A 22982-nucleotide genomic window follows, 5' to 3' on the forward strand; every position below is an offset into this window, starting at 1 on the left:
TTTCATAGTAAAACAGTTTGAATAAACTGATTGTATTTTGAGAATTTTATAATTAAAATTCGCAATTTAACATGTTTATTAATCAGTGGATGTTACATGAATTACAGATATTTTGTAAAAAAGTTTGATGGTAGAAATACAGCAGTTTCACATCATTTTCTATGTCATATTTTCCCCTTAACCTGGGCTGCCTTTGCTTCCAAATTTAAAACAGTTTCCACCTGTGGTTGTATTAGACAGTCTGAAATCTAGTAAATCAGGACTGTTTATTGCAGTGTCGTTTTCACACCTGAAACTCTGAAATGGTCTGTCCTCTACCATTACTTTTTGTAAAATCAGCCCCTGACCTTCTAGAGTAAGAAATATCAAAGTAAGAGTCTGAAGCATTTATTTTTATCCTACAGTTTTTTCCTCACTTTTAGTTTGAACGTTGAGACAAATATTGACTTGGCATTGTTTTTCCCTACAATCCTTAGGAAAAACCTTGTAAAATATCAGTCAAGTACCCAAAACATGACTAAAGTAGTAACTTAACAATATTGCTAAGTTTTATTACTCTTTTTTTAAAAAAGCCTTCTAAAACAGAGGAACAAGTATAATTCATTGTTACAAAGATTAAAACTACCCTCACTTTTTCTTAGTGCCAACTTCATGCTTGTCTCTTTTTTCTTCAGTGCTGTCTCCATTATGGTGTGACTGGTTACTGTCTTGAGCATCAGGCCCTCCATTCAGTATCTTTGAACCTTTGAAATTACAAAGCAAAAAAGACTCTACAATGTCGGCATAGTGCATTAAGTAGGCAAAAAGCAAAACTAAGCTACCACAGGATCCTTTTGTGGCGAGTATCAACTTCCGTGTTGTACAAGTTTGTCACACTTAGTCCTGAAACTTTAAACTGAAATAGTATCTAAAAAGCAAAAGCTGGTATTGTGACATTTTTCGTTAGGTTTTGGCCTATTTTATATACCCAATTCAGCCTCATAACTTCCTTGAATATTTAAATAAAAACCGCAAGCATTCCCCATTTTATAAAGAATATCTAAAATATCATAAACATTAAGTATTGTGACAAATTGCTGGCACTACTTTGATGAGTCTCACGCTCTCTCTTCTTGGGGAGGTTTCAGGGCACCGTTTCTTGCCCCTGAACTGGGGTATTAACTGCCCCACTAGTGTCCTAGAGGAGGGGCGTGGAGAGGGAGGGACCCGGGCCCGCCCTCTACTCCAGGTCCCAGCATAGGGCCCTAGGGATAGCGGTAAACCACTTGAACTCGCCGTTCCTTCCCCTGGGCTACTTCCCTCTCCTGCCCTTCAGCTTGTGGGGCTTCCTGCCCTCCCTCTGCACAAACCAGGTGTCCCTTTACCTAGGGTCTTGGTCTTCTTAGCCCACCGCAGCACTTCTCCAAACTCTCCTCTGCTTCCCTTCAAACTGCTCTCTGCTCCAACATCAATCCACACTGCTTCAACTCCTCCAAACTGCTCTCTGCTCCAACACCAATCCACTCTGCTTCAACTCCTTTCCTTGTCTGATTGAAGCAGGGGGGTTTTATCAGGTGACTGGCTTCAGGTGCTCTAACTGGCTTCAGGTGCTTTAATTAATCTATAGCAAACTTTCTTCCCTCTACAGGGAATAAGGCTCCGTTCTAACACTCTCCTGCTGCCCTCTGGCAATGCTGTATCACAGTATAAAAATTATTGCTAAAAACTACTGCTTTCATGGTAATCTTTGTTCTTGTCCTTCACAACACACATTCCCAAACAAAAACTCAAGGAGGTTTGGAAAAGTCTCTAAGTTCAGAAGTACTAGGTTTACAAAAGTTACGTTGGAAATATCAAGAGAACAATGTGAAGAGAACAATCTTATTGGTTTTGGCCAGACTGGAGATACCAAGGACAACTATTTTTACTATGGAATTGCAGTAGGCTCCCTCTCCACTTGAAAGGGAGGACAGTTTCTACAGGAGGGACAGGTATGTGGAGAGGCTGCAGTGAGGAAGAAGAGTATGACGCTGATTTACTGATGAAATTTCAAATATTATTAAATTGTGTCAGCCTGAGAATCCTCTAAATAGTCTGTTGCTCCAGTATTTTGCTGGAAATTATGAGAAAGCAGAAATAAAAAGGTAAGCATGATAAAGAAACCAAGTACTGCTTTAGTGTTCATTATTAGGATTGGTGGCCTAAACAGTGAGAATGTTAAGTACCACCTGTGACTGGGTCAAATGGTATTGACAGTACCTACTAATGAGAAAGATGGACATCTGTTCCAAAAGTTTTGCCGCAATCTGACTAAGTGGACAGTATCAACCTAGTTGGTATTACTGAACTGGGGGGTGGGTGGGGGGTAGGGGGAGAGAAACGGGACGGACGACAACACAACACATGACCCTATGACACACCCTGGAAGCCGCCTTTTTGAATAAATTCCTGGTATCAGCTTGCTTACTTGTCTTCTTCCTCTTTTGCATAAAAGTAGAATGTGCAATCCTCCTGGGCAGTATGTTAGTCCCGGTTATTAGACTGAAGATTTGTATTGGGAGATGTCAGTAATGCCGGTTAATAGAGCTTTCCAGCTGATAAAGTGCCGAACAACACAGCTTTTACTGTATTGTACACAATAGTTTCCTAATCAAAAAAGTGTTGAATCCGACATGGGGGAATTCTGTATTAGATCTTATTTTGAGGGATAAAAAAGAATTGATCACACAATTAAAAATTAGTGGTGGCTTAGGTACAAGTTATCATGACTTGATTGTACTTTTTTGCGTGTGCCCAGAATAAAGTCCAAACCAGTAGTAAACGTAACTGGTGCTTTAAAATGGCCAATGGCTCAAAGCTGAAAACAATTATGAGCCAAATCAGTTAGGAGAAAGAATTTAAATGGTAAAATGTGAATAATAACTGGGAACTGCTGAAGAACATTTACTACATGCTCAAAAAGCAACAATCCCAATATCAAGAAGGAAGTTTAAAAACAACATGGCTTAGAGAGAAAGTGAAAGCAAATTTTCACACACCCACTCACCTACCCCCTGCTCCACATGGAAGAAAGGGGAAGTTAATAGTATGGATATAAATCAGAAGTTAGATATTTATTTTCTACAATTCCTCTCTATGCCCAGCAAATTTAAAGAAAATAAGGAATATTTGAAATATATTAGGAACAAAACGAATTCTAACAATAATATTGGCCCATTACTAGATGGAACTGGCAGAATTGTCCATAACAATGCAGAAAAAGTAGAAGCATGCAATAAATATTACTGTTCTGTATTTGGGAAAGAGCCAGATGATGTAATCATATCATCATGATGATGAAATACTTTCCATTTCACTAGTAACTTAGAACATTAAACAAGCTATTAAAGCTAGACATTTTTAATTCAGCAGGTCCAGATACCTGCATCCAAGAGTTTTGAAAGTGCTGGCTGCTGGTAGATTTTCACTAAGTATTGGAATACCAGGGAAGTTCCAGAGGACTGGAAGAAATCTACTGAGCCAAAATTTAAAAAGGGTAAATGGGATGACCTGGCTAATTATAGATCTGTCAGCAATCCTGGGCTAATGGATTAATATGGGACTTGATTAATAAAAGAGTTAAAGAAGGGAAATATTAATTAATGCCAATCAACATGGGTTTATGGAAAATAGAAACTATTTCCATGTACCAGTTGACTGTCTAGGGTAATGTAGTTAAGCTGTCCAGGGGGAAGTTTGAGGACACCACCACATACCTGTTTGCTCTTTTTCTTTTTCCATTTTCTTGTTTTGTCCTTTCTTCCACTGTTCTTTGGTTTTATTTGCTTCCTCATGCTGTTTTTGCTCAGCAAGTGATTTATTCAGCACTTGTGAGAGGACAGAATCTCCTTCCCCAACCAGAAACATGGTCTTGAACTTGTTGTACAGCATAGTGGATTTCTCCATGATAACCTGGCTAACTTTGAACTTCCGTATCTGAAGATACATGCGTAAGATGTAACATACTTGTGCACATCCTATATTTAAATATTTTTAAACAAATATTTGCTCATCCTTCATATTAAACTAAGTGCAATTAAAATGCTTAACCCACTAACTATAATCAAACTTCTAAAGAAACAAAACAGGAACTTTCACAAGGTCCAATGAATTGAATCCGCTTAAATGATAACTCAAAAGGACAGACAATACATTATACTTTCAGGATAAAGATGCAATATATTATGCTGCTTAGGATGAAGTTGCAAACCTTACTTTCTTTAGTGTCAAGATCATCTCTGTGTGCTTTTGAGCTTGTTGCATTGTGACCTGAAGCGAAGAAAGCTCATCTAGGGCCTCAATACATCTATTCACATCCTGTTAAACAAGAAGCCAATTTCAAGTGTCAACTTGAACTTAACTTTAGCTTTTTATTTTTTGTTTAAAATGTATAAGCCTTGGTTTCTGATATTACTTATCCGCAGTACTAGAATATATATACACAGAATATTAGTTACTGTCTTATCAGTAGATTGGAATTTATAACAATGTACATAAATGCAAACTCCTTAACTTTGTATACTAAAAAAAAAAAATGTACAAATGAGAAAATTAATGTTTGACACAAACTAAATTCCAAACTTTTCCCACCAAAGAGTACTTCACACGTTCATAGTACAAGAACGTATAGTAAAGTCTAACTCAAACTTAACCACTTGTTTCAACACAAAGCAGTTCGTGTCTCAAATAGAACTTTTTAGGAAAAAAAGTTAGATGTATCTTGGTACTATGAAAGTACTAAAATCAAAACTTCACCCTATACTTCTGTTGCTTCCATGAATGTAATACTTCAATGCCTAAGTATGAAAATTTTGACCTAAAGTTTCTCCCCAAGTTCAGCTTGTACTAAAGCTTCCCTGCAGGATCCCTGTGTCAGCCCTTTGTTTCCTTTTCCTCAGAGAGACACTCCAACATTTTATATCTGGGTTAGAACTAACAAGATCCATCTGCCAGCATAAGTTATTGATAATATTCTGCATCTTAATGCAGACTCTTAGCACCTGTGCTGAGGGTGAAGAGTCTATTACGGGCTACTCCATGTTATGGAGAAGGGATTCACCTCCCAGGTGAGTGTCCAAACGTATTAGGGCTATAGGATAGTCTTGGGTGGGTCTTTCTCAATCTCTCTCTGTTGAAGCCACCCACTTCGTATGAATTACTTGAATAGTCAATGGAGGAAGGGAGAGAAAGAAGAAAAGAATGGATTTATCGCCTGTTGGTTAGGGCACTCAGACAGGAGTTCATGTCCCTACTCCAATGAACTATATGATCAAACAGCTTCAACAGACTGAGAAAGAGCCACACTAGAATAGCCCACGGGATAGGGCACTCTCCTGCAATGTGGGTGACCACTGCATTCTCTAGCCATTTTGTGACTAGCACCTAAGCTCCCCCCCAAAAAATAGTGCGTGCCAAAAGTATTCAGCAAATTCACATCAGTCGAAACTGCATTTTTTGGCAAATAAGCTATCTATCCAAAAACTTCTGTCCAGCTCTAGCTGGGAGGGAAAAAGTCAGGACTATTGTCTCTGCACAATATACTATATTTCCCCATGTTTGCTTAACGATAAACATGATCAGTTAGATTATTATTATTCTACAATCAACTTTCCTTGTCCTGATAAGAACATTGCCACAAAAAAGGTTAAGAAAAAAGCCAGTTCAAGTTTAACTCAATAATAAAAAGTCTCTGAAAATGTTGAATATTTTTTATTGATTTGGAGTCAAGTCAATCGTCTGCAGAATAAACCAAAGACTTAGATTTTCTAGAACTGGACATATTTTTTATAAACCTAGTATCAGTGGAAGTATTTTAATTATTTTTATCTCAGTTTCAATTAAAAATAGTTACTTACCTTCTTGTAACTGTTGTTCTTCGAGATGTGTTGCATATGTCCATTACAACTGTAGACCATGTGTGTGTCCAGTGTACCTGTGCTGTGGAGTTTTCTTAACAGTACCATGGGTGCAGCTTGGCCCACCTCCTGGCTCCTCCTGCACAGAATGCGGGCGCAGCTGCTCTGCCCTTCCTTTAGTTCCTTTGCAAGGAAGCCAATGATAGACTCCATCAGGGAAGAACGGCAGATCATGTAATGGACATATGCAATGTATCTTGAACAGTTATGAGAAGGTGTGTAACCATTTTTCTTCGAGTGCTTGCATATGTCCATTACACTGTAGGTGACTCCCAAGCTGGTAACCCCAGGTTATGGGGTTTAAAGTCTCATCAGAAGATGGACCACAGAACTGCTTTTCCTACATTTGCATCCTCCCATGATGCAGTGGGCAACCGTATGTCCGGTTAACGTATGAATGGAAGACCACATCAGTGCCTTCCATACGTCCACAATAGGGACATGTGCCACAAATGTTGCTGAGACTGAAAGCACTCTGGTTGAGCATGCTGTCAGCTTGTCTAGAGGTGCTACACCTTTGGCAGTATAATATATAGCAATGAGGCTGCTGATCCATTTTGAGAGTCTCTGTGTTGTTACTGATTTGCTCTGCAAATGAAACAAAAAGCTGTGAAGAAATCTAAAAGGCTCTGTCTTGTTTAGATAAAAATCTGAAGCTCAACAAACATCTAGGGTGTGGAGCGCCTTCGCTTGTCCTTATCAGCAAGAAGGCTGGCTTAAGCTGAACCTTTTTTTGTAAAAAAAAAAACTGCGTAAGGCAGATCTGTGACTACCGCATTCAGCTCTCGCGCTCACCTAGTGGGGATGAGGGCCAATAAGAAAGCCACTTTCACTGGAACGCATATAAATGAGCATGACACTAAAGGCTTGAAAGGAGGATCCATTAGAGCCAACACTACTGAATTCAAATCTCAAGTTAGTGCAGATCTCTGACAGACTGAAAATCTAGTTAGGCCTTTCAGAAACTTGGTCATGATAGCGTGAATGAAAACTGTCTTACCAATAATCTAAAGATAACATGTTGAGATGATGGCACTCTAATGGAGCTGGGCAACAGATGTTACTCCTTAAGATACAAGAGGTAGTCTAGGATTGAGTGTATCTTTGCCTAAATAGGCAGCACATTACCTGAGGCCAGCCAGCTGAAGAACATTTCCACTTATTCAGGTAAGCAACTTTTGTGGAAGGTTTCCTATGATGGAGGACATTCTGAACTGCTGCTGACAGACCCTCTCCTGTGCATTTAACCACTGATGTACCATGCTGTGAGGTACAGCATCTGAGGATTTGGGTGAAGTACCTAGCCATGGTTCTGTGCAATGAGGTCTCTGGTTATTGGTAACAGCCAGGGCTCTCAAGTGGAAAGCCTTTGAAGGCTGGAATACAATGGTTGCCCCAGGCTTGGCCAGGCTGGAACTTTTAAGTATTAGTCTGCCATGATCTTGTTTTAGCTTGAGAATGACCCTCGGAATCAGGGGGAATTAGTGGATATGGATATAACAGGTCCTTCTGCCATGGGAATAGAAATGTGTCTGAAGTTACCTGGGGCTATGGCCCACACTGTAACAGAATTGGGGAAAGAGACTGACTGATGAAAGACCCTCTACGTGGAATACTGAAGATAGAATGGTTGTGTTGAGAGACCATTCATGGTCTAAACTGAAGGACTGGTGTAGGTGTTCTGCCAAGCTGTTCTGAACCCCTGGCAAGTAAGATGCCTTCAGAATGATCAAGCTCCGAATGCAGATATTCCGCAACTTGACAGCTTCCTGACAGACGCTGTCTGACCTGGCATCTCCTCGTTTGTTTACATAAAACACTGCTGTGGTGCTGTGGGTTAGACCTTGGGAAAGTTTTTCCCCTGAATATGAGGCAGGAACCACTGACATGCACAAAAAAAGTTTGCAATTCGAGAATGTTTATATATAACCTGGGCCTTGTGGGCAGCCCGCAATCCTTGGGCCTAAAGATTGCCCAGAAGTGTTCCCCAGACCATGGTTGAAGCATCCATTACCAGAGTCATAGAGGGGAGAGGTGGAGCAAAGGAAACTCCCCTCCAGATTTTGTCTGGACTTACCCACCACTTCAGAGATGACAAAACCCCATCCAGGATGCACATACACTTGTCCAAGTGGTGAATGTGAGGGAAATATACTGATCTGAGCCATGCATGTAGCACTCTGAGGTGCAGACTGGTGTGAGGGATCATACTGGGTATGTCTTCACTGCAATTAAGAACCTGCAGCTGGCTCAGGCTCAGACTAAGGGGCTGTTAAATTGCAGTGTAGACGTTTGGGCTCAGAAAGAAAAGGTTCCCTAGAACTTTCCGGCAGTTGGTTCGCAAACTGTCTCCCCCAGTTGGAATACTTTTACCTTGACAACAATGCCTGGAGACTGGCAATGTAGAGCTGTAAATTCACCATAGAATAAATCTTTTTACCAAAAAGGTCAAGATTATCGGCATCACCTTCTTTAGGGAAAGCTTTAGCCCAGGCTTGATGACCCCTTTCATTCACCACAGCCACTACTAGTGAGTTTGGCATAGGGTGTAAATAAAACTGCTCAAAACCCTGGGACAGAACCTGATATTTATGTTTCATTCATTTGGCCACAGGTGGGATGGAAGAAGGGATTTGACGCCATGTTTTACAAAGCAGCCTTACTGCATCATTTATAGGCAGGGGTACCTTTTGCACAAGGGTGTGATGTAGAATTTCAGCTCCTACATTAATTCCATCTGAATGCCAAGAGAAACTGCCATTCTCCTAAGGTGATCTAGACCTATGTCATGAATGCAGTGCCGAATGTCTTGGATGTCTTCCTAGCCGCAGTAACATGCGCCATGGAGGAGCTGTTACCGGTACTGATGAGATTGAAGAGGGTGGCACCTGGCTTGTAGCCAATGAGTACAAAATAAAGAGTTCTGATGCAGACAACATCAGCACCTGCACTGACACTGGCCGACAGTCCTCACCCTAACGTAACAGCAACAGTGGTAACGATAAACGTAAGTCCCTTGCTTTGCCATAAGCCTTATACGTTGTTGGTACCGACATGGGGGGTTGTCCCGCTGTGATCAGAGAAGTCTGATCTGTCTCAGCCAAAGAAATAGCCCATTTCAATGGCCCAGGGAGGGCACCAGAGTCAATGGTTCAAGTCCCGCTGTATGAGCCGGTACTAGGGAGCAGAGAGTGCACTCTGCCATCTGTACTGGACCAGCCTTCTCTGAAGGAATTCCAATTCCCGATCTTTGAGGAACCTGATGCCAACTTATTTTTGTTTCTGAGGCAGGAAACACTCAAGTCCTCAGCCTAGAGGAAGACAAGTCCCAGTGATGGGGACCTCATGTGGCCCCTATGTATAGACACATCTGGGGGAGTGCTCTGGGAAGGAATCGTGGAACAGCTTCCCTTGGGGTTTCAAGATGGTTTTGATGCCAGGCTAAGTGCCACCTCCATTAGGATGTAATGAAAGAATTATTTCCTCAGCGTTTTCATCTTGGTCTTGAAACTGCAACAAATGGTGCACCTATCTCTCAAGCAGATTTTGCCTAAGCACTTGATATAGTGTTAATGAGGGTCTCTGTTAGACATGGGCTTCCGACAACCTGAGCAAAGTGCCAAGATCTGGGGATCTTGGCATAGGCTTACCCAGCACTGGGTGAGGCCTGAAGACATGGTGGATTGAAAAAATTCGAACTAAAACAAAATTAGAATAAAGAAAAATCAAATGATGGGAAAAAAAACAAAAAGTAACATTAGATAAGTGACCAAGCAGCAGTAAGTTTGTTCACTGGGAACAAGATGGTCCAACCACTGTCCATGGACCGTAAGAATGAACTGAAGGAGCGGCAGGGCAACTATGCCCTTCCTGCCCTTGTATGGAGCACAAGGAGCTAAGAAGTGGGTGGGGCCACCCCTACACGTACCACTAAGGAAAACGCTCCAGCATCAGTGTGTGGGACATGCACACACCTACAGCGTAATGGACATATGCAAGCACTTGAAGCAGCACCATTTATTTGGATTTCATGGTTGCCAATTCTTGAGATATTTTCATAAATCTTGTGATTTAAGACTATTTTTACTTGTCTCTTGCAAAAAAAATTCTGGCAGCCCAGGATTTCTGATTGAGCTGAAATTCATGCTGCATTTGTGGCTTCGAGCACTAGATACCAATGTTGGCAGACTGAACTGCAAATGCTGTACTGGAACTCAGACTGCCACTAGCAGAGGCCACTGCAGTGGTCACTGCGGAGTCAGCTTCTCCAGACTGCAAGTCAGTGGTGGGCAACCTGCGGCCTGTCAGGGTAATCTGCTGGTGGGCCGCCAGACAGTTTGTTTACATTTGCACGGAAAGCAGCAACCAGCGTATCCCTGCAGCCCGCGCCACTTCCCGCAGCTCCCATTGGCTGGGAATGGCGAACCTTGGCCACTGGGAGCTGCAGGTGGTCATGCAAATGTAAACAAACTGTCTGGCGGCTCACTAGTGGATTACCCTGACAGGCCACAGGTTGCCCACTGCTGCAGATTGTTCACGTGGAGCAGACAGATCAATGAGGAGCAGGCACTGGGCCAGAGGCAACACCAGCTCTCCTACCCTTTCCCTTAATTCCCCAGATAGTGCTATGAGGAGCAATGACGAAAGGGCAGAGAAGAAAGGACCCCAAACCAACGTGCCCACTCTCTAGCTCAACTGCACTCTTCCCTCTCCCCTCCACCCCCGCTGCTGGAATATATAGTGACAACAGAAGGCGCACAGACAGTGTCTAGTGAGAAGGCAGTGGGGAAGCAACCTTCCGCATCAGTCACAAGAAGTCAAAGGAAGTTACACAAAGGGACAGACTTTGGAAGGAAAGAAATGGGACAGAAGAAATCAAAGTCTAACATGGCTGACAAAAATCATTGGTTCAAATATATATAAAGGATGAATGAAGAGCACCTGCACCTGTGAAGATAGCACGGCAGGAGAGGGAGGTAGTGGAGAGACCATGAGGAAAGCTGAGAATGCAATGGATGGATTGCTTCAAGAAAGAGAGTAAGCAGTGGACCTTAGTGCCACTTTGGACAGATCAAGATACATTCTTGCATGAGAACCCAACCTCAGGCGATAGGATAAAAGGATGTAGTAGTAATTAATATAAAATTTTTGTTATGGTTTTCACCCACCTCCCCCTGTCTCATAATTTATGAACTTGCAAGTTGGTGACAGTAGGATTTAAACATCCCCTTGCATTCTGTGCAACCCAAATTTCACAGCATTATCCTGTACAACTTCACAGTGCACCAGTTCCAGAAAGTGGACTAGAAGTGGACAGATAATAGAAAAATGTGAAAACAGGCTAGGTTTCTTTGTACAAGGTAAGTGAAGAGCATATTTTAAGAATTTAGATAAAATATTGAAAAGTAAGTTAGAATTTTAGAATTCAGTTTGAAAAATCTATTAGTATTAATCTTAAAGTCAAAGTTTCTTTATTTAAGATGCAAGTTTATCTGATGGCATACCTTTAAATGCAACAATCTGTGTAATCTTTCAGAGCATTCCAAAACATTTTAGCTGACTGCACTGTACATATACACCTGTTATTAACACAACATACTTACAAGATTGTCAATTTTGAGCGAATTTTTAATTTCTGCATGTATCCTTTGAAGCCGAGAATCCATTGATGTTTCTAAAGATTAAAAATAATTATATTTGAATGATGTAGTGACTATCAAATCTATTAATGCAGGATATCTTTCAGAACAAGATTTCTACAAACATGAATTCCTGATTGAATGAAGAAAAAAATGTATGTATGGATAAGCAGCCATATCAGCTAACCATAAAGTACTCTATTTTGATCAAAACCATTAGTGTATCGGGTGGTTACATATTACAACAATTTTCCATACCTATGTCCAATTGTCAACTTTGAAATACAATATATTTGTTAACCCAGGCAAAACAAGTCCGGATAATAAGATATAAGTATTTGAACAGCCTTTAAATAAGGTGCCTGGGACCCCACAGAGTGGAGGAAAAGAGGTGGCCAGACCCTTCTCCTGCAAGAATCGGTGCTTCTAGGAACTTGGGAGTAACCTGTCACTTAAAATAGTAGCTCAAATTTGTCAAATAAGATGGCTGGCAAGCCATGACAAGTTTATTAGTGACAAAATGAAACAAAGAGGTTGGTTCTTTTACTAATTCATACGTGCTGAACTATCATCCATACTTTCTTCAGTTAGTAAATGGTGTGTGTTTGGGATATACTACAGACAAATGGAAAATTTGTTCTCTCTCACTTTTCTAGGTCTCCCATCTCCCCCAATTCATAGATTTCCAGGCCAGAAGTGGCCACTGTGATCATCTGATCTTCTATATACACAGGTCACAGAACTTCCAAAAAATAATTTCTAGAGTCTAGATTTTAGAAGAAGAACTAATTATGATTTTAAAAAATTGCTAGTGATGGAGAATTCAATACTACCCTTGGTGAGTTGTTACAACAGTTCATTACTCTCACCATTAAAAATGTACACCTTATTTCCAGTCTGAATTGTCTAGCTTCAACTTCCAGACATTGGATCATGTTATACCTTTCTCTGCTAGACTGAAGAGCCCATTATTAAGTATTTGTTCCCCATGTAGGTACTTATAAACAAATAAAGGTACCCCTTAACCTTCTCTTTGTTAAGCTAAATAGATTGAGCCCCTTGAGTCTATCACAATAAGGCATGTTTTCCAATCCTTTAATCATTCTTGTGGCTCTTCTCCAAACCCTCTTCAATTTATCAACATCCTTCTTAAATTGTGGACACCAGAACTTGATCTACTATTCCAACAGCGGTCACACCAGTGCCAAACACAGAAGTAAAGTAACTCTTCTTTTACTTAAGATTCACGTTTATGCATCCGAGGGTCGCATTAGCCCTTTTGGCCACAGCACTGCATTTTGAGCTCCTGTTCAGCTGATTATCCACCACGACCCCCAAATCTTTTTCAGAGTCACCGCTTCCCAGGAGAGAGTCCCCCTTCCTGTAAGTATGTTCTACATTCTTTGGTCTTATATGTATATATTTATATTGAGACACATTTGGACAAAACAGCTTCCTATAAAATACTAGAGGAATCTCAGATTTGTCTTAGCCTATGCAACATCTCCACGCTCAAACCAGTACTTCCAAAGTGGTCTTGAAACACATTATTTTTGTTAAAAGAAGACCTTTAAACAGTAAAGCCTCACTCATCTGTATTAAGGGATCTTGAAGGGGTTACTGTATGGCATTGAAAGGCTTCTCAGGGGGTGGAGGTGTAGAAGAGTACAAGTGCAGGGGACCAATTCTAGAAAGGAAATAACGTGACTAGTTTTCCATTATGGATTCTGAGCCCTTCTCTAATCTTAAACAAATCAGGAGGTAGCAAATATTAAAGAATTTTACTAAGGTGGGAGGGGAGATATTTGGAATGGCCCCCAATAATTTCTTTTCTATGAAGACAGCCAACTTTGCTGAGCCCCGAGGAATGAAAAGGAATGACTTTCCCTTGCAAAGGTATCCCTAGAGGAGTCTGGGTCAGTGTACAAGGATGTGGAGGCCCCAGTAAGCTGTCAAGAGCCAACCCCTTCCCTTGGCAGGACAAATGTCTGTGACTAGTTGTGATAGGGCTCCTGAGTGTCGTCTTAAAGATTGAAACAGCTTGTCAACTGCTCTACTATGATGGGGCAGAAGAGAAAAAACAAATGGAGCACAGGAACTTCCTGAGTAGTCCTGTTCAGGGTGCAGAGAATCAGACAGTTCTCCCAAGAGATGGGTAACTCCCGGTTACTCACATAAACAGCTTTAAAAATGGAATGACAATGGATAAACCGGGAGTACTGGAGAGTGGCTTTCTTTGCACTGCTGAAGGCAGAGAAGCACATGGGAGGTAGCAAAAGACTTGGAACAAAAATGCACTGCCTAAAGTACTTGCAAGAAGCAGAGTCTCAGCCCAAAAAATCTTGGATTGTTTTGGTCCAGAAACCCCTCACTAATGAAATTTCAGTTTATAGATATGTTTTATTTAAAATTAAAGAGACTAAAAATATTCTGTATAGCTTCATTAAACTAACCTCGCTTCTTCTCCATCTTCTTTACTTCTGGTTTCTTGTTTTCCTCTTTACTCTGCCTATTAAAAATGTTAAACATTTTACAACGTTTGTCTTCTTTTAAAATCTGTAATTTCAACTTTTTTAAATGAGATCTGCTATTTCATGACTAAGGCAGTAACTCAAAACTTAGCACAAAAAAAGGACAAACACTGATCTGCAATAATGAAGTAGATTATGATTAATTTAACAACAGCACGGATAGCAGAATCTCCCAGATTAACAAATTGGTTTCAATAGCAATTGGCATTTACACATAGCAAACGATTAAAGGAAGGATAAACAAATTAATCAAGTCACAAGGAATCGTACAGATTTATAAATTTTATTCTCTGTGCTTCTGTCACAAGTGAAAGTTAAAAAGAAAAATGCACAGTATGAAAGATTCACACAACAGAATATTTTATGACTTCAAGAACACTTTAATGGCTCACATCAGACTTTAAAAGTGGCATTTAGTTCTACCTCAGCTACACACAGTAATAGAGGTGGGGGATTCTAACAGTTCCTATCATATGGCACCTTCCCCCCCTGCAAAAAAAACAACAAAACCACACAAACCCTGCCCCCGCCCCCCACACACCAAACAGTCAGCAGTGGAGGAGAGAAATCTACAGAAAACCTTAAGTGCCCTAATACAAATCGCCATATTATATATTAATCACATTGAAACACCTTAATAAGCACAGAAGTGTAATGAATTTAACCCCCCCCACCCTCTTTACAGTATTTTTACAAATCTCAAGGCTCTTTCCCTTAGGATGAGTGAAAATACAATACAATAAAATGAAAACAAGGATTTAAAGGAAAAAACTTCAGGATAATGGCGTGGCCACCCTCCAGTCACAAGAGGAGGACAGAAGACATTACAAAGTCTCAGTGTCTTATTTTGGAACAAAATAGAAGTTTTGAACTCTCAACTACATGGTTCAGGAACCACTATAAATCCTTTTTTATCAAGTCTTTAGACCAGTGGTGAGCAACCTGCGGCCCATGGGCCGCACGTGGCCTGTCAGGGTAATCCGCTGGCGGGCCACGAGACAGTTTGTTTACATTGACCGTCCACAGGCACGGCCACTCGCAGCTCCGAGCGGCCAAATTTCACCAATTCCAGCCAATGGGAGCTGTGGGAAGCGGAAACCAGCATGTCCCTGCGGCCTGGGTGCTTCCCGCAGCACCCACTGGCCAGGCAAGGCGAACCGCGGCCACTGGAAGCTGCGGGCAGCCGTGCCTGTGGACGGTCAACGTAAACAAACTGTCTTGCAGCCTGCCAGCGGATTACCCTGACAGGCCGCGTGCAGCCCATGGGCCGCAGGTCACCCACCACTGCTTTAGACTGTATTATAGTTGGTACTACTTCTACAAAGCCTTATTTTACGTTTGGCAAATCCTAACATGCAGTGGGACCACATTTTCTGCAATGCATTTTTAGTATATTTTTGATGCAGCTGACAACAGATATCAAAAACTAACCAAAAAAATCCATTTAAAAATAATATCAGTCCTTAAGCATATCCTGGATATTCCTCTCATTCTAACCAATTACAGGTTCACAGATTTACAGGAACACAAAACAAATTTCATAGTGCATCTTTCATGACACTGGCAGCCCAGAACAAAATACAGTTTTAAATATAAAGGAATAATACAGAGGCATAATAGACCAAATTTAAGATGCATAAGCAAGACTGTTCCATCTGTTTAGACTATTAGGTCTGTGAGGAATAACAGACTTCCTTCTGTATCAATGTGCAGGCAGAAGATACTGCAGAAGTAAAGAGCACATTTTAAATATTTTTTGGTTCTGGGTTTAGTGTTAACATGAGTCACTAGCTATAATAAAGGCCTGCATATTCCATGACATACGTATCCCAAGGCTGAAGCAAATGCTCTCCTCCTACCTATAATAATTTAAATGCAACCGTTTCTAGCTCTTCAGAAGCATGAAAGTAAACTTGAAAGATATTTAAAATGAGTTTATTTCATTAATATTAAAATGAATAACCAAATCAATACATTACAATTAGTTGCAGAATTAAAAGTGTAGCACAGAATCAAGCATTAACAATACATTCAGACTAGTTGTTGAGGAATGGTAGGGGCAGAGTTTAATATCTTTGGGAGCTGGAGATGCTTGCAATTTGGCAGCTAGCGAAAGGGAATGAATTTAGGCCGCCAAGAAAGGGTGGTTGAGGAGGACAGAAAGATAGAGTCTGGGTTCTTGTTACTAGGCATGGAAAGGTTAGAGGGGAACTGGTACGTGTTAGACTTTGTCATTATGTGGAGAGGGAGGGACGGTTTTCTCATGTCATTTTCTCCCAGAGTTTTGTTACCTTGTTCTCCCTTTCTTCCTCCCTCCCACCAACTGTGGGGATGGGGACATCATGATCTCCTGGTGATTCCTTCTTCACCCATTCCTGGAATTGCTCTCCAGAACAGGACAGAGATTTCTTCCCAGTGTGCCCCCCCCTCCAACCCCCAAGTTTCTGGCAGCATCTTCTCTCCATGCTGATGCTTGGTTCTTTTGTGATAGTTTCTCTTCTGAGTGCAGATTGCTCTTGAAATCACTCAACTGGCTTTGCAGAGCCAGAGTAGCATAAGCCAGAACCTTTTCCTTGTTCTGTCTGACGGTGTGGGCTCCAGCTGCCAGACAGAGAAGGAAATGTTTTCCAGGGAACCCTATTGCATTCCATAACCTGATCAGAATTCCACAGCCATGGATTTAATGAGCCCTAGCACTCTTTCAGCCTCATATATTCAAGATTTAAGACATGGTACATGGATCAGAGTTAAGTTCTCTTTCTTCATAAAGGTAAGCTTGAATACAGGAAGCATTCATAGTCACGATAATTCTAGACAGAACCTGCTGACTCTACCCTGATATTGGGAAGGCTAAGATACTGCAAGATTGACAATACTTTTTATATTCTCTGAAGTCCAATTTTCTCCCACCGTCCCCCAAATTATATTGATCCCTTATATTAATTTATAGTAACATATCCTCAATTTACATAGAAGTTAGAAAAAAATATCACTAGAAAAAGGGAAACCACCACCAGATATTTCAGACTGATCGCTAAAGGAATTTTTCTTCAGATTTTTTCTCTTTATGTTATCCTCAGCCACTACTATCAGCTTGCACAACCACTACATATTAAAGAATATACTCACGGCTCAGATTCTATCGGCTCTTCTTGCTTGCGTTTTCTTTCTCCAACATCTCGCTCATGTTGGCCTTTTAGCATGTTCCTCCTATGAGCACCCTGAAAGTTTCTTCCTCCTTTTTTCTTCTGTTTCATTTAACAGAGTTTAGAGATTGGGTGGGAAGAGAGGAATACTTAGATTACTACAAATCAAAAAAAACGTCAGCAGTTAAAATTTCAGAACTACATCACTACATCTGGTGCTCATTTTCTTCTCTCAGATGGAGCAAATCATCTGTTATCCCACATACAGGGAAAAAAAAAAAAAAAAAAAAAAGAGCCACAAAATCCATACAAGGAATCGAGTCTGAAAGGATCAGAGCATTCTAGCTTTTTTTTCCTTTCAAAATACATCTCACAATACCCTTCGTATGCTCTCAAAAAGCAATTATAGAAAAATCCCCATGCATTCAAGGTTCTATTACACTTGCCTAAATGGAATTTTTTCATATTAAAAGATGCTACTTGCCCAAGGGTAGATTTAAATTAAAGCCACTTAAAAAAATTAGTTAATGCCAAGGATTACTGAAATGGCCTTTTGGAAGAGAGTTCTGCAACTTCTCATTCCATACCATGTCTCTGTATGGGAGTCAGAACACTTAGCTGCAACTGTTAATGCCCAGGATTGAAGACCTGGAATTAGCTTCAGGGCATATCTTCACTAAACCATTGTTTTCAGTGGATGTTTCCCCCAGTTTAGAAGATTAAATAAATCAATAGCCAAGATATAAACTAATCAAAGAAACATATACCTTACCTTATCACCTTCCTGCTCTTCTCCATCCTCTTCAGAATCAGAGGCTGATGTAGAACCCACTTTAGTGGTACTTTTTCTTTTTGGTTCGGTCTCTCTTTTTCCTTCCTTTTTCTCAATATCTTTCCTTGGTTTGTCTTCTTCCTTCTGATTCTCCTCATCTTTTTTCAGCTGTTTTTTTGGTTGTTTTTCTTCTGGTACTTTTTTCTTGGTCTTATCCTCCTCATGAACACTAAAATGCAATAAAAATTAGTTGTCTTTTAGTCAGAGTCCATGCTTAGGCTTTGTAATCCTTATCTATACTGAGTGTTAAATGGAGCCAAGTACTCTCAATAGCCAAAGGAGAAATGAATGTTTACATAAATGGCTTTATTAGAAAGAGTGCTTCATCACTTCATAGTTCATCTTTACAAAAAAATATGTCAATTCCCACTTTCTAAAGGATATCTTCGTAATCAAAAGGGTTTGGGTTTATCCCCTGTTTCTGAATTTACAGAGACAAATAATAGTAATGTTCAGTACTTGGGCCCAGCAAACACTTATGCATGTGCTTAATAGTATGCATACATGTAGACCTACTGGAGTTAGTGCAAGGAGTCAGTGAGACTATTCACGTGCATAAAGTTAAAACATGTGCTTAAGTATTTGTAAGTTTAGGGCTCAGGAGATGTAAACTCCCTCTTCTCAGTTTAACTGACTTAGACCCCAATCCTGCAAACCCTTGCTCCCATGATTAGCTTTAAACATGCAAGCAGTACCAATTACTTCAATGGACTGGCTTACATACTTAATGCTAAAAGAAAAGGAGTACTTGTGGCACCTTAGAGACTAACAAATTTATTTGAGCATAAGCTTTCGTGAGCTACAGCTCACTTCATCGGATGCAATGCTAAGCACATGTATGTTTGCAGTAAATGCTAACCTTTTTAATCAATTACACCAAGACATTTATTTAAGGCACATATCTAATGTAGATGCACATATGTCCTATAAACCTTCTAAAGACAGCTACGTAAGTTTAGAATATACAAATAGTTGACTATTCCTTCAATTATTAGGATGGTTAAGAGCTAGCATGACCCTAATATAGGGTGAAAGGGACGTGTACATAGCACTATCACATTTCAAACAGCACTTCGATTCCATGGTGTTCACTTGTGGGATTCTGGGGGTTTTATTACAAACCTCAATAAAGCAGCTGTAAAAGGCTAGTACAGGTTTTTTGCATGATCCTCCCTGTTTCTTCATCACAAAAATGAATATCTGGTATTAAGATATAAATGTACAGACAAACTTAACAGAAAATAAGGCTCTTTGAAGAAATTTTTCAAATTAGGGAGAAAAAGATTTCTATCATGCCTGAGTCTGAGCTACCTTGTCATTCTTACAGCTGATTTAAGTCTTTAGTAACTGCTTCATCTACCAAAGCAAGCAACCACCTATACCAAGTACCCCACGGAAAACAGTGCTCAGGCACTCAGTGACACAGTTATGCTAGTTTATTGAAAACAGCCATTTGATTTACAATATGTAAAGAGATTATATATTAAAATCCAACTCACATGTCACTTTCTGAAGGACAAGGTGGTTTCACCAATTTGGGTCGTCCTCTTGGTTTTGGAACCTTAGCTTCTGTAGCTAATGTTCACAGAAAGATCAGGTTAGTCTACAGCTTCTACCTGTTTCTTATTTAAAATAGACTATTCTCATAGCAACATCAACTGATAAAACAACAGCAGAGGGCTGGATATTGAATGGGATTGATATGCTGACCTGTGGCCTTTTCAGAGATTAGGTTAATAAATGAAATGGGTGTGGTGGTCTTATCCTGCAGTATAGAAGATGATTTTCCTCATTATAGGCTATCAGCAGGGCTAACTGCTATAGAACCATCAGGATGTTGTAAACAACAGATAAGGTGGGTTGGTAAAGTAATACGGGAGGCTTACACAACATGTACTTGTTATGCATGGCTATTGCCAGAGCCGTCAGTCATACATTTAATGCGAATATCAATTCACAATGTGTGTGACTATAATTATACAGCTATAGATATGTCTTGTGCAATTGTGGAGACTTTGGCACTCACATATGTTTAAGTTACAGAGAATGAATTTTTATAATAGCAAAGTAGTGCAAAATGTCTGTATTATGGAATTTTCAAAACTTCACTTGGGAGACTATTTCATACTGTACTGATCACTGTCAGGAAACTCCATTATCCACCCAGAGCTATACAGCGCACAGTTTTCTTAATTTCACCATATGTTTATAATATGCTAAACAATTTCTCTACCTCTTTGGCACTTCTATCCTAAGTAGTGTAAGATGAAAATATTGTGCACAGTACCACTTTAGATTAAATCTGCAGGAGATGCTAGCCTGCTACCCCCACTGAGCATGTTGCTAGGAAATGTACAGCATTGCTAAACAATACATGCACATGACACACTAATGCCAGGGTATGCTGTGTTGCATATTGCCTAGAGATATGTTCCCCAAAGAAGGCCAGAAGGGTGCATTTAATTCCATCTGGCTTTTATATTCACTCCTTGTATTACTTACATTCTGTGTATAAACGTGAGAGATAATATCTCCTCTTATATGGGTGTTTTAAACATTTTACAATCCATTTTAAGTTGCTAAAATTGTATGTTTTGCTAGGAGAGATTGTGCGGATGACTTAAAAAAATTAATTCGAAGTCAAATATAAACTTCCTAGCTTCCATGCCAAAAAAACTCTAAGATCAGTTAAGCTATGGCTGCATTTAAAAAAAAAAACACACCGAAACAGAACTTATTTACACCTGCTGGCGTTATGAAAACATGAGTATCAGAAGCAACTTATCTGTTGTCCACACTACAGGCTACTATGGTTTACATAATTGCTCAAAAAACTATTTTCTCATGCAGTAGTATTAAACAGTGAATTTTAAAGAGCTTTTACTTACACGTATATTTACACAGTACTTATGACTTTTCACAAATTAAAAACTACAGTACATTACATCTTGCTATTTTCAAAAACAGAGCAGAATTGTTGGCAATATTTTTCATATTACATACATTTCATATATAGTTCTGTTCTCCCTTTCACTTGTTTACCAACTTTTCACAACATTCACTGCTTTCAATCTTCCTCAAAAAAAATCCCTCCAGTCCCTCAATTGTTTTCTTACTCTTCTCTGAGCTCCCTACAGGTTTTCTTGTGTTCAGGTGTCCAGAAATGAATGCTTTATTCCAGGAACATTCTTATCAAAGCTGCACAAAGAAATTACCACCTACATAATGAAAAGATAAAGCTTGTCTGTGAAGGAGACAGAGCTTTCTCAAGGGCTTGCCCAACACCACAGAATGAACTCCCATAGGAACAAAGGACCATCACAAATTTCAACAACTTCTGATCTTAGTACAAGGCACATTTGCTTGACTTTGCTTTCCCTAACATATAGCAATCTGTGTGTGCGTGCACATTATAAAAAAAAATTCAAAATAAAAACCAAACACTTCATTTCATCTACTTCTCCTTTGGGAGAGAAAATGAGAGACCACATTCATGACAGATAATTAGTCACGCTGCCTTAATTCACTACTCAAAGATGCTCAGACACTATGATTATGAGTGTGCTATAACAACCTATACAGAACAGAATTACACATGCAGCGCCCTACTATGTCTGAGATGCTTTTGCACATCACTCTTCCTTATCTCCTAACCTTTATTTTTGATTCCCCATCTTTGGTTTGTTTCAGTTTTGTCTCTGAAAACCTTTACTATAAATATAAATGTATCTTTACTGATGGCAACTGACAAGTCCTAAGTATTCATTCATACTGTTTTATGTATTTTTTTTCAGTTTGGTAATTTATAACATTTAAGATATAATACAAGTGTTCCTTTTTCCAAGCATAATAAAGCCCGGTGAACTTTAATGAAAGGTGAAATATATCTAGCAGCCACAAATATACATGCTTTGATTAATAGCATCAGTGGTTTGAGCATTGGCCTTCTAAACCCAGGGTTGTGAGTTCAATCCTTGAGGGGGTCATTTAGGGATCTGGGGCAAAAATTGGGGATTGGTCCTGCACTGAGCAGGGGGTTGGACTAGATGACATCCTGAGGTCCCTTTCAACCCTGATATTCTATGAATAGGCATATTAAAGAATCTGCAGTAATAACATTAGAAACATTTGCTTGCTGTCCTCTATAATAATACCTATCTCTTATATAGCATTTTTCATAAGTAGCTATTAAAGCACTTCACAATCTTTAGTATATTTATCCTCAGAGTGGCGCATGATATGAAACAATTGTACTATTGCACTGATGGCAAATCATTCCAGGTAGATATTTAGTTTGTTACACGTCTTCTTCTGGAGTCATAGAGACACCAGATCCTGCTCCAAGTGGCACCTCAGTATACCTTATGCTAGTACTCTCACAACTGAACACAGATCCCCAATCTTATTTTTTTTAACTAGCTCATAAGTATGTTTTTGCAACAGGTTTTTAAAGTATCAGGTTTATAATCTTCGTGATAACATATAAATCTTTGTAGCGCTATGCCACATGGCAATAACTAGCTCTTACCATATACTCTATAGACAAGCAGGGTCCTGCAATAGTTATGACATCAACAGCATGGTGAGGGTGATATTTGTATCACAATATAATAAAAATATTAATTCAGAGGACATGTCAGAAAGTTTAATAGTTGAAACTCTTACATGCTGACCACGTCACAGTTTGATATTTGGGACATTCAGCACACAACCCTACAACTAAGCTGTTTTATACTTTGAGGTCACCTTTAGCATTAGGCTAGGTCTACATTAACACTTACGTTGCTCAGTGGCGTGAATATTTCAACCTCTTCCCCCCGCCCCAAGTGACATAAATTATGCTAGCATAAGCGGTAGTGTGCACAGTGCTATGTCGAATGGAGAGCTTCTCCCGCCAACAC

The 22982-nt window shown here is 39.9% G+C and overlaps 1 protein-coding gene across 10 annotated transcripts in view; it reads right to left on the reverse strand.

The window, feature by feature from the left end:
• The window catches only part of PSIP1 (PC4 and SRSF1 interacting protein 1), a 65558-nt gene that overhangs the window by 6950 nt on the left and 35626 nt on the right, over positions 1-22982 (reverse strand). For 5 of the 10 annotated variants that reach the window (XM_073345457.1, XM_073345451.1, XM_073345452.1 and 2 more), the window contains 8 exons: positions 19581-19656; positions 18022-18250; positions 17233-17351; positions 14026-14081; positions 11537-11607; positions 4234-4335; positions 3735-3954; positions 632-743 (listed from right to left, as the gene is read on the reverse strand). In XM_073345457.1, coding sequence (XP_073201558.1) covers positions 632-743; positions 3735-3954; positions 4234-4335; positions 11537-11607; positions 14026-14081; positions 17233-17351; positions 18022-18250; positions 19581-19656 — 985 coding nt within the window. Of the gene's footprint in view, positions 1-631; positions 744-3734; positions 3955-4233; positions 4336-11536; positions 11608-14025; positions 14082-16022; positions 16705-17232; positions 17352-18021; positions 18251-19580; positions 19657-22982 lie in introns of those variants that run through there. The other 5 variants (XM_073345455.1, XM_073345456.1, XM_073345458.1 and 2 more) reach the window with 5 other exon arrangements.

The sequence above is a fragment of the Lepidochelys kempii genome, chromosome 5 (assembly GCF_965140265.1).
Source record: "Lepidochelys kempii isolate rLepKem1 chromosome 5, rLepKem1.hap2, whole genome shotgun sequence".
Classification (NCBI taxonomy): Eukaryota; Metazoa; Chordata; order Testudines; family Cheloniidae; genus Lepidochelys; species Lepidochelys kempii.